Source organism: Fusarium subglutinans (assembly GCF_013396075.1).
Source record: "Fusarium subglutinans strain NRRL 66333 chromosome Unknown NRRL66333_c0000145, whole genome shotgun sequence".
Classification (NCBI taxonomy): Eukaryota; Fungi; Ascomycota; class Sordariomycetes; order Hypocreales; family Nectriaceae; genus Fusarium; species Fusarium subglutinans.
This window is the reverse complement of record NW_023502208.1, coordinates 49,634-62,016: the sequence shown is the minus strand read 5'-3', so window position 1 is coordinate 62,016 and position 12,383 is coordinate 49,634. Positions and strand designations below refer to the sequence as shown.

At 47.5% G+C, this 12,383-nt stretch overlaps 3 protein-coding genes across 3 annotated transcripts; 1 reads left to right on the top strand and 2 right to left on the bottom strand.

Annotated features, from left to right (window-relative positions):
* Nucleotides 1-574: 574 nt before the first annotated feature.
* FSUBG_9408 (short chain dehydrogenase) lies at nt 575-1,487 on the bottom strand (the record flags this gene model as incomplete). Its single annotated transcript, XM_036687918.1, has 2 exons — nt 575-580; nt 642-1,487. The coding sequence occupies 2 exons, from the start codon at nt 1,485-1,487 to the stop codon at nt 575-577; spliced, it is 852 nt and encodes a 283-aa protein (XP_036535113.1).
* Nucleotides 1,488-2,202: 715 nt separating this feature from the next.
* On the bottom strand, nt 2,203-4,595 carry FSUBG_9407 (uncharacterized protein; the record flags this gene model as incomplete). The annotated part of the gene is made up of 5 exons (XM_036687917.1): nt 2,203-3,172; nt 3,221-3,342; nt 3,398-3,730; nt 3,787-4,137; nt 4,197-4,595. 5 exons carry the CDS (start codon nt 4,593-4,595, stop codon nt 2,203-2,205), a joined length of 2,175 nt encoding a protein of 724 aa, XP_036535112.1.
* A 1,879-nt stretch (nt 4,596-6,474) lies between these two features.
* FSUBG_9406 (ankyrin 1) lies at nt 6,475-12,096 on the top strand (the record flags this gene model as incomplete). The annotated part of the gene is made up of 7 exons (XM_036687916.1): nt 6,475-6,752; nt 6,799-7,063; nt 7,124-7,177; nt 7,235-7,300; nt 7,351-7,584; nt 7,643-7,754; nt 7,811-12,096. 7 exons carry the CDS (start codon nt 6,475-6,477, stop codon nt 12,094-12,096), a joined length of 5,295 nt encoding a protein of 1,764 aa, XP_036535111.1.
* Between the last annotated feature and the right edge of the window lie 287 nt (nt 12,097-12,383).

Here is a 12,383-nt window from a genome sequence, read left to right as displayed (position 1 = left end):
CTAAGTTTATAAAGGTTCTAGCGATTTTAAAGGCATATAAATAGATATAAAAAGTATTATAGTTAAGAAGAATATTATATTATATCTAAAGAATTAAATTTAAAGATCTTTATACTTAGTTTTATTTAAATATTTACTAATATAAATTTTATTTAATTAGAAAAATATAGTAGTAGTTAATTAATTAAGTTCTTAATGCTATTTTATTCTTAGTATTTTATTGAGGGTGGCCGGTTTCTGGGGGTGGCCGGTTTCCCTGTATCCGACGTTATGTTGAGTTTCGTAGTTTCAGGGCTAGCCAATCATTTGAAGCACTTGGATGTCTTGACTAAGGCGCGCAGAAGCCATGTCAGCAAGCAACTAAGCTAAACCATATTCGGCAGCTCTCTGCACTTCGGCAATTGGCTGCATCGTCAATACTGAGCAGCTTATGAGATTCTGAACGCTTTACAGGTCCTTGAGCCGGTATGTCATTGATGTATCTAAGCTGTGTCTTCTAGCCTAATGAAGAAAATCTTGCCTTACTTGTCCAATTATGGACTAGCAGAGGAAAATCTATACAGAAGCGTCAGTATTAGACCTGCCTAATTAGGGTAATTAAGTGTTAGTATCCACAAGGACAACTGAAGCAACCTGCTTACAGCGTCGTTGAACATACAGGTCAGCTTCCTTCTAAGCACCCTCACGCCCTCCCTGAACAATAGCGGTGCAAGATTGGAGCCTTCGAGCGCCCCTATACCAGCAAGGTAAGGACGTACATTATCTTTCCCAGAGACCCAGTCAATAATAGTCGAGCGGTTGGTATACGTCACCAATGCATCCTCAAACCCCGGGCAGGTGTTGATAAAGAACTCTCGGCTTCGAACTCCGTCCACAGTGTTTTTCCCAACGACCTCAGCGCTCTGACCTTGCTCGTTCAAGAATGGACCGAATCCCTTATGAAAAGCCTCAGACGACGATCCAGAGACGCTCTGGACTGTTTCCGTATACGTGACATCTGGGAAGACGACGCTGACACTGATACCATACGACGTGAGACTCGCAGGCATGCTCTGACTCCTCGAGATTGCCGCAGCCTTGCAAAGACAGTGAGGAAGAAGGTTCTGCGCAACAATAGCAGCGGGGAGCGTCCCATTTGGGGACGCGGTGTTGACGATTTGTCCGCTGCCGCGCTTTATCATCTCGGGGACAAAGCCCATGACGACCCGGATGTAGCCGCAGATGTTGACGTTCATCTGCAGCTGGAGGCTTGCCACGTCTAGGTCGAGAATGCCACCGGATCGGACCAAGACGGCGTTGTTGTGCCCTATGTCAGGAATGCCAACATCTGATGGGACTGCAGTAGCCAATTCACGGCGTTGAGTCTCCTCGTCAATATCTGCCAGTACGACACGGGCACCAGCCTTTGCGTATTCCGTGGCTATGGCGCTCCCGATTCCATGAGCAGCACCTATCACAACAACGATCTTTCCAGCGTAGTAGTCCATTCTTAAGGGTTCGAAGGATGAGAACTTGGTTGATGACCGAAAGAATGGCTGAAAAGAGCAATTTAGCATTTTATCATTACATTTCTCGGTCAGGGATGACAATGCTGCGTTTCTTCCAGCTACCAAAGGAAAAGTGACATGTCTGGCCTAGGGTTGACTCCGAGGCTTAGGCAGCCGATGCCGAATGGCGGTGTCCTCGAAGATATATCGTCGCGGCTATCGATGCTAGATGTTCCTTTTGACCGGAGGGAAATAAGAGCTATTGCTCGTTGGCCTCGATGGTAGGTTCACACATTTCTGTTCAAATCTATCATCACTAAATAGTACGCTCAAGGGTATGATCTAGTTGAGTGGCCCGCCACTCAGGAAGGTTGAGGGATAAGGGCAGGCACACACATCTCAACAGGGGCAAGCCACACACAAGATAACCGATACGAAGTAAGTGGATATAGAGGGTCAATCAATACTTGTATTCTACTTGTTTTGCAACCAACATCAGCCTACGGCCTCTTTTTTAAGTAATGTATTGGAAATCTCTCGGTAATAAACAAATTCCATAAAAACAGCCTATCTGTAAACTATTGACCTTCTCTAATCAATGGAAACCTCAGCTGCTTGCCTTAGACTCCCCACAGCGTCGATCCTGGTTCAGATACTGGCGGGGCTGACATGAGTTTCTGACTTGCGGGATACCGCCATCAACACACAACTAGCCCTAGAAAGTTCTAAAGTTCAAGTTTGCAGCAACTCCCAAAAGACCTTCTCCTTCTTTGACGCCACAGGCCTTCAGTTCAGTAGGCTTATACAGAGGTCTGTAGTCAGCGTACACTGGTGGAAGCGCTGCATCCTCAGCCTGGCGCTTACCAGTGCCTTTCAACACGGAAATGGTGGTGTTGGGAAAGTCACTGGCAGGCCTGACCTTTCCTCCGATCTCGACAAACTTCCAGTGAAGATGTTTCTCAAGGTACTCTTCAACTTGCTCCGTCATGGTGGAGTGAATGTGTTCGAAGCGTTTATCCAGCGCCTGATGGATAATGGGAATCGTCAGAAGAACTTGAGCGCGAGAGAGGACCTTCTTCTCTTTCTGGCTGGCACAGTTGGAGCAGCTCTCAACAACTGGTTCAAGCCCGGCAAATGAATATACTGAACCAATTAGATTCTCTCTGTCTCGGAATGTTGTATCGAGGTCCTTTCCGTCACCACCAAGCCAGAATTGAATAGTATATGAACTACCATCTAGGGCATAGCGATCGTAGATGACATTGATAAGAAAGTCGTTCCAAGTCTCGTTGTCCGTATTGTGAGGTCCAAAGAAGTCGACGTTAGAGACCTTCTTGTCCTTCAATAGGGCGTCATAGTACATCTGAATACTTGGGTAGATATCCTGGATATGTTTTTCGAGGTCACTCTTGAACTTCTCCTCGTTCAAACCTCCCTCAGGTAAGATCGCATCCGGCTGAGGGCGAAGGTCGTCATACTGATAACCTAGCTTGGTCCAGTCCTTCACAAGGCGGGATGTCCAATATCCAGTTGTTGGGTCCTCGGTCTCAATCGCGTGGAATGGTAGGAGGTTGTCATATTGTGTCTTATCCTCAACTTTCCCGGTGCCTTTGAGGAAGTCAGGCTCGTCAAACCAGGCTCCCCAGTTCAATGACTGCCACATAGCAAGTAGACGATCGATGTTACTGGGTTAAATGTTAGAGACATAGGGTGATTTACCACAGATAACATACCAATGATGTAACCAGAAGACAGGGTCAAAGGCCGAGACGGGCACGTCTGACATGTGACCAAGTCCGTAGCCTCCGATATCCTCTTCTCCCGGCTCGCTATAGTTGGAGCCGCCCGTGAGATTCTTGGTCACATAGATATTAGTTTTCGTTTCCCGTTTCATCTGCCAACTGACTCACGTGGACATTGTTGTGGATGTACTCCAGCGACAGATAACCAGTACTGACTTTCTGGCAGCTTTCTTTCCAATATTTAGTGCTGGCAAACGTTTCCCAAGAATCGGTATACTTCTTGGAGAACAGACGATTGACAGCATCTGCCAATGTTCCCGGAGGCTTAAATAGCTTCTTCCTATCTTCGTTCTTCGGGTCGTAGGGGTTGTACCAGTTCTTATCGAAATTGTCAAGGATGTAATTGGCCTGATCAAAGTTATTGTAACCTTCCAAGCCCCTGAAGTTTATGCCATCTTCGCTGAAAAGGCCGTATCGACTGGTGGCAGAACACTTGCTCCACTGAGAAGAAATTAGAACCAAACACTTCTTTGTCCAAGATAAAACTTGGGACTCACAGGAAGCCCCTTGGGGTTGTCGTGGATGTTCCATTGCTTCTTTTCCTCTGGCATGTTTCCAAATGCCCTAGGTACACCGTCTGGCTTTCCATTTTCGGTTTCTGGATTCTTGAACTCGTAAAACGGGTTCGTCACCCCAGTTAATCCCTTGGGGTGATCAGGGGGATAAACAGTGACGACTTTGAATGTAAGAATAAGAGGGAGGGAATACTTGTCGTTGTACTTTTGCTTTCGGGCCCAATCCCAGTAAGGAAGTCTCCAGGCATCAGCTGCTTCTTGCCACTCGGCCGCGTCAGCGGAATCAAGGCCCCATTCGGCGATGATCTCCTTCATATGCTGCCAGATGAGTTTCTACATTTTGTAATTAGCATGGGCCAAGAGAGAGGGGCCAGCGTGGCTATGGAACACACCTCAAAGAGGAGCATATAGGGCCGGTGCCAAGTGGGGAACGTGATTGTGTTGTGCTCGCAGTAGCCTCCGTAGGGGTTGGCACCAGGAGGCAAGTCTTTGGGGCACTCGGGGTCTTTACGGGGAGGCTCGGCACCGTCCCAGGACTGCAGAGGATAGGCATGAATCCCAGCGACCTGGAAGTATGAGAGCTTTTTCTCTACTCCAAGAGCCTTGAAACGATTCATCCCGAGGACCATCAAGGTCCACTGCTTTTGCTTCAAGGGGACATCTGAGGGGAAGAACTCCGATATGTCATGGCGACAGGGAAGACCTGGAACATACGGGATGTTCTTGGTCTCCGGCTTGGCATTTGATGGGATTCCCTGAACGGGAAAGGTCTTGCCAGTGAAAGTTGTCATGATGTAAGAGATGTTTAATAGAATGTGGTGAGTGTTATGAGTAATGATCAATTCTTTTGTGGTTATATCGCTGGCATTTATAGCTCTGAGATCGATGTAAGACCTCGCTTGCGGACGACCGCAGTTCACAAGCAGACGCCGTTTATCTGCGGCTGGAGGCTCTTCTCTCCGGCTCTGGCTGAAGCTAAGTTATGTGACAGATATCGCTTCCGATTGTGACTGGTGCACTGAACCTCTTTTGTTATGCCGTGTCTTTCAATCAAGCCATATTTGCATCTTGTGGAGGTATCAGCTAGCCACGGGCTAGGTCTCAGTGATCTAGATTCACTAGTCGCCGCGGGGAACAACTAGACTAACCCGCTCTGTCATTTCAGCTGCCTCATTTGAGACATTACTAGCGCGTCTAGGTCAAAAACGGCGAGTGCCACAGCGGCTAAGGCCGTAGCTAATGGAGAATCTATGGTTATTTTTAGCGAGTATTGGTCAAGATACGTGCATCGGACGTATGCCACCGTGCATTAACCAACTGCGCTCCAATCGATGATACTTGGATAATAAATGAGGTTAAGAAGAATGATTGCGGCCAGCTGAAGTACCCATACTGTGCTGTTAGAGGTTGATCGTCACAGTTATTCTGCAGTGTCGCAGTGATGGTATGTGATCACTTGAACTCCATGCTTTCCAAGACAGCCACTTTTTGCTACTGAAGCTAGTGCAATGGCTTGGTTCCCTAAACGTTGTACCCGATCGGGCTTTCTGCATTACCTTGCCATAGCTCACGAACTTGGGGGTTAGCTGTCTCCACCAAATCTCGCCACTGGAAGAATGGCTGCCCTGTGAGAAGAATCACAGGACTTACTTATTTCGAGCTCCTTATCAACGACCAAGCTTTGCGACTTAACATACTGAAACTTTAACAATACCGAGGTCTTTCTGATGAGACAGATGCTCAACAGAACTATGGACTCTCGGTCTTTGGTTAATCCCTCACAAAGTGGCGATTGTTCCACCTCAATTGAACGCTCCTCCTCGACGAGACATCGATTACAGAGAGGTGCCTTCGTATGAAATAATTGCCGGAACGCTATTGATGCTGAGATCGTATTATCCTCAACTGGGAGGGAGAGTAGAGAGTATACACAGACTGTGACTTCGAGAAGGTGCAGTATATTGTCACGCGCGGAGCTAACGTTAACTCACTATCGCCTCATCATTGTTCACCTCTGCATCTGGGGCACAAGGACTTTATACATAATATAGTCAAAAATTGCTAATACGTAAGGTCATTTTCTGGCTCTACACGACTGGGTCTGCAATATCAGACTGCCGTACTTATTTTCCGCGGTGAAGAAATGTAAGACAACCTTCTTGCTATCCACTGGGGACTGGACACTGCATTTAGAGGTATATTTAGGTCTACAAATAACCCTTGCAAAGCTTACTATATCGAAGATCTAGAATGACTTGACTTGGATGAATTTATGGGGATCGACTTCGTCAAGCCTTTTTTTAAGGGTCAGTGAGCAGGAGGTTTAGCTCCGTAGGCCTCGGTAGATCATAGTGGTTTAGGGTATCAGAATGTGTACGCACGGGCCAAGGTACCGTGAGGGATTTTATTCGTCTGATCCTTGGAAAAGAATTTTAATTTAACCACTCTTGCTTCGTATTTGGCTATTGCACTATTGGCGGCTAACATATACTACTATGTAAATCATCTTAAGCTCTACCCATGTCGATCATGGTTACGGTGAGTCTCCACATGCCGACAAGTGCGGATCAATTACTGACCGGGTTTTGTTCTTACGAAAAGTCCAGTGAAAAGCGAGAAGGCATTCTTGGAACCTTAGTTAACTTTCTAAGAAACACTCAAAAATATGAAATGCCGAATTCTGTGTCGTCTTCCGACAATTTAGTCCCGCTTCAACCTCTTTCTGTTCAGGAGCAAGATAGGAATGAGGATAAACAAATCAATGATGCCAAGGAAACAAAAGAACAGAAGCAAGAGAGTTGCAAAAATAGTGGGGGAACAGTCTCAGATTCAAATCTGATCACAGCTGCAGGAGATCAGTTAAAAGAGGAAGCGCTGCGTCTTGTGTGGCAAGAGGTATCATCAGACAGTGATATAAGTGATCAGGCTACTGAAGCTCGACTTATAGAGTAAGTAGCGCACTAAAAGCATGCCTGCGGCGCTGATTATCTCCAGTTTCATTGTCATACCCGGAGTCTGTGGCAATCGGCACGGCAAAGACTTTGCGCCGAGCCGTGGATCTGTTAGCTCAGCTTGGGTTACCCAAATCGCTGAGGAAGGCTGGGAGAAGCCCAAGAACGCTCGCAGCAGCTGCCGGGTGTTTCAATTCGATTATGACTCTTCCGAACTTTTCTTTGGTCATAGATCTCGAGAGGCAATCCGGCGAGTTACATTGAGATTGCTCAATGGGTTACGGTCAAAACGTTCCGGCGAGACCAAGGTATGGGAGAACTCACCATCCTAATACAGTTTTTAGCCTGACATGGAGATTTATGCACAGAAGCGTCTGATATACTTTATCAGCCATGATATCGGAGGTACTATTGTCAAAGATGTAAGTGATGAGGCTTAGAAGTGCTGGAGTATTGCAACGTGTACCAACCAAGCATAGGCTCTTGTTATGGCTGCCCTTGACAGGAGCTCATGGCAAGACATACCAGAGATGACACGAATTCTGGTGAGTAAGCCCTATATGTTACATAGCTTACTCGGTCTGACGCACTACAGATCTTCAATGGCTGTCCACACCGCCAGAGAGACAAAGCTGACTTGGAAACGAGGCTGGCTAGCTTTCTCTATGAAAATTACTCTCATACTTCTGGCAAGCCGCGGCCTTCAGTGACCTCAATATCAAGACTTACCAGAGCCATCATCCAAGTGAATGGTCTCTTCATAACCTCACATATCGCGCTGCGAAGCCACATCATAAGTCTTCACTCTCAAGGAGAGACGAGTAGTGGGGTGAGTAGTTCAACGTCAGGTGCCATCGCCGTATAACACAAGACTTACTTGAAATCAGGGTTTCGACGCTTACTGTGCGACATTGGGTATACCGCTGGAAAAGACACTGACAGCACCAACTGGGACGGACTATTCTCCTCTTACTAAGTATCTTGCCAAGATAGAGCCAGGTATGTTCATGAAATACGATCATCGTGTTATTAGTATAACTAAGAGTTCTTATCAGATGTCCGGGAGGCGAAAGAGTCCATCGGAGCACGACAATATGCCCAAGAGAGAAAGCTTCTTGCTCTAGCGTCTCCAATCTATCCGCTCCGTAACAAGGTTGAACCTAACCCTTTGGCTGATCTACCAGATTATCAAACTTGGTTGAGCAGTTCTTGTCCTCAAATACTCTACCTTCACGGCAGTTATAGCGTCAGAGATGTGGCTGAGAGTGTATTCTACGCTCTTGAAGATGAGGCCGCGAAGGGGAAGCGACGGGAAATTGTTCTATACTTCTCTTTCGACAGATTCGATGTGCGTGCTGATAGTATTCGGGACATGATCGCTACCTTCTTGGCTCAGATTTGCAGTCATCACCCAAGACTTGGACCTGCCATCGAAAGACTCTGCAGCCAGATTGAAAATGAACGGGGATGGACTGAAACAGATCTGATTCAATTTCTCGAGATGTTCAGAGTCTCAGCAGAAGTCAAACAGACGATCATTGTCATGAATTACTTTGAAGAGTGCACAAAAGCGTCACGAAAGATATTTCTGGACCACATCACTAAAAGGTATCACAACAGCGAGTCCCCCTGGAAGATTGTAGTTACAAGTATTGAGCCTGGTGCTCTGAGCGAAGAGCTATCGGGTCCTTTTTGTGTCCCTATTGATATATCTTCTGGGGAGCTGGGAGAGTTCGCGGCGAAAAATTTGGAGAGTGACATCAAAGCACTGATAAGCTCAAGAGAGGATCTGGCTTTCAGTGAACAGCAGCTCCTCGAGGAGCTGCGGTTCATGGAAAAGTTAGATCCTCCAGTGCGCCATATTATATGTGAGCAGCTCAGAATTCGAGAAGAATGGCCTGAGGAGATGTCGACTGATGACACTCTCGGCTTATTGGGCCTTTCAAAACAAGTGGAGGAGGGTGACAAGGCTATGGTATCTGTGTTGAATGCTGTGCTCAAGAAGTACCCCAACCAGGACTCTATGGAATGCCTCTTCTCCTGGCTCTTATACGCTGTCAGACCACTCACAATCTGGGAACTTGCCATTATCATCTCGTTTTCAGATGAGAGGGAATGTAGCAAAGTCTCTCCTAGTTTCATGGCTGTCGACAAGTTTGTCGAAAAGATTGAGAACGACTTTGCTGGTATTCTTGAGGTGGATCATAACGAGGTCAGGTTTAAGTACCCATGCTTCCACGAAATCATGGTCAACAACCATTCTTTAACAAAAGAGCCTGAAGAGAAGGATTATCTGTGGCACAAGATCAAAGGAAAAGCTCATCATCTAATTCAAAGCATGTGCCTGGCCTACCTATCTCGAGACGCTGTTCAAGAGTATGTCAGGGAGACTTTCGCCAATACAGACTCAGCAACCTTCGAGACACCGCCTTTCCCAGACCGCACAAACCTTGCCTCATATGCTATCCAGGCGTGGGCACATCACTATTCTCTCAGCTCCCCTCTTCCAGACATATCTGGCTTATCATCAAAGAAGGACATGGTTCAGACCCTGGCCAAAGCCCAGTGGTGTCTATCTAACCCTGCCACCAGACGCTCTCCTTGCTTCCAGTCTCTGTTCCCAATCTTTGCTGGACTTGGCCTCCCTAATGTGGTGGAGCCGCTAGGTAGTGATGATGCGTTACGAGGTCTGATCGAAGCAGCCAGCAAAGGACAGAAACAAGTGGTTGAGGATCTTCTTGGCGAATACGACTTTACGCCAGACGAGACATGGGATGTACTCAAGGCTGCAAGCTCCTCTGGCAATGAGGAGCTGATGAATGCCCTGCTGGAGAAGATAGAGGCTAAGGGGAAGATACATGAAAACTTTGAGTGGCCGCCTGTTTTGATCTATCGGGCTGCCAATCTGGGTTTAGAGGGCTTTGCCGAGAAGATACTCAGTCTTGGATGTCCTGCAGATCCAGATGTCGACTGGAGAAACGAGACATCCATGCAGTCATCCCCTCTATGTCAGGCAGCACGTCATGGATATGCAAATACAGTCAGAGTTCTGTTGAAGCATGGCGCAAATATAGAGTACAACAGCTTGTCTGGAAGAAACCCGCTTCATAAGGCCGCCCTTGAAGGTCACACCGAGACCGTCAAAGCCATTCTAGAGGAGTCACAGGTCATTATCGACTGTCCTTCTGAATCGAATTTCACTCCCTTATATCTCGCGGTTCTAGGGGGAAGCCTTGACACAGTGAAACTGCTGTTGGAGAAAGGCGCAGACCCGAACATGGGCATCTCAGATTCTCACACTGGAGATGGTCAGTGGACACCTTTACATGCGGCGACTGACAATGGTTTCATGAAATGCATCAGGCTACTTCTAGACAACGGAGCCAATCCGAATATTCCTGGACCTTCTGGACCTCCGTTGCATTGGGCAGTTATCCATGCCCGCATCGATATCTTCAATACGCTTCTTGAAGCTGGGGCTGACTATCTGAGCAAGGCCCTCAAGAAACCCCTTCTGGTCACAAGCGTAGGGGCTGAGCTAAAGGGCGCTGGTCTAGGTATGCTGGAACGACTTCTGGAGCTCGAATTAGATGTTAACTGTAAGGACCGCGAGGGGAACACCCCACTTACCGCTCTGATATGCTCGTACGCAAGTACACCAGCAGACGACTCTGGCCGAAGAGACAAAGCTTTGAAGATGCTGCTAGATCACGGTGCCGACGCGAATCTGGCCAGCGATGATATGCGGACACCATTACAATATGCAGTCCTGGTGAAACACTACAAAGCGGTCGAGATGCTCTTAGAAGCAGGTGCTGATCCGAACTCACACTTTAAAGAGAACCAAGCACCACTTTGCTCTGCGCTTGAGCAGCCCCGGATAGCCCGTCTGTTGCTTGAGAAAAGTGCAGACCCCAATGTTGGTTTCTCTGTCGGGTTCACTCCCCTGACATACGCTGCATGCTTTGATTACGAAGAAGCTGTGGAGGCCCTTCTTGAATATGGAGCGACAGTTGATCTTGAGTATGGATTTGGAGTTGACGAGCCTCTCAATGATTGGCCCAAAGGCTGGACACCTCTCATGTGCGCTACATTCCGAGGCCATCATGGAATCGTTCGGATGCTGGCCGAAGCTGGAGCGGACATGCATCGACGAGACAAGGAGACAGGAAGATCAATCGTTCACCTTGCGATAGCTGGCGGAACCCTTTCCACTATCTTAGAATTTCCTTCAAGGATCGATCTTAACGACACGGCAAATAATGGGCTTGGGGTTCTTCACTATCGTAATCTTGAGATCCGAGATCTGAAGCGGCTGGTTAATGCTGGCGCGGACATTGAGATTGGGGCCGGAGGGCGACTTACCCCCCTGCAAGTATACGCAGAATGTGACTTCGAAAAGGTGCAGTATATCATCAAGCGCGGAGCGAATGTCAACTCACTGTCCCCGTACTATGGTTCACCTCTACATCAAGCTTGCAGAGCAGGTCGATTTGATATCATCAAATTCCTTGTTGAGCACGGTGCAAACGTGAATGCAACCGAAAACTTTCTGGGCACGCCTCTACAAGCACTATTCCTTGCTCAATATCATATCGAGGCGCTGGAGCATGAGAGCATGGTCCGCTATCTCTTGACGGGACACGAGAGCGCACATGCGGATGTAACAGTAAAAGCTGGTGTCTGGGGCTATGCGATCAACTCGGCTGCATTTGGAAGTCTCCCTCCTGTCATCAACCTCATTCTTGAGCAAGAACACGCCACAGTCAATGTCAAGGACGACATGGGCCGCATGCCTATACATTTTGCGGCATGTCATGGCTTGGCCAACTTTGAGGCTATCCTGGAGCGAGGTGGCGACTTGTATGCTAAAGATAAGCAGGGACGTGTGCCGTTGCATTGGGCTGCACAGACAGGAAGACTCCAAGTTGTGAAGAAGATCATCTCGCTTATGGGTGACAAGCTGGATATCGATGTCCCTGATATTGATGGTTGGACACCGCTTTGCTGGGCACCTCGTCACGGTTTAACACTACTTAAGCCAGAAAATACGGGAGAGCCGTCACTCAGCGCTGATGTTATTAAACTTCTCATTGAGCATGGGGCCAAGACAGATGTGATTGTTAAACAGGGCAAAGAGACATGGAGCCCGCTCAGCATTGCTCACTATCACAATTGTGATCCAGACGTGATATCATTGCTCAATAGTAGCGTCCCAACGTACAAGGATAATAACGAGGACACCGCCGAAGATACAGAGACCTCAAAGGCTACAGCAAAGAGGGGAATTCGACAGGAGAATGCCTGTTGTGATTATTGCTTATCGGTTAGTATTTGGTGATCTTCTCCGGTACCTGCTAATCTCACATTGTAGCTCATCTACGGGATGTATTGGTGTTGTGAGACGTGCCAATGGTTATGCCTTTGTGATAAGTGTTATCAGCACGCTGATATCCTGCATCCGGTGCACAAAAGCTTTACACAAAAAGGCGAAGAAGAGGGTGAGGAGAGTGAACATGAGGTTTTAGCAATATCGACTTCTGGCCCGTCGGGTACATAATTCAACTCTGGATCTGAATCCGAATCTGGCTCCAACGATTGAGGAGCCGGGAAAGATAATGAAGATGG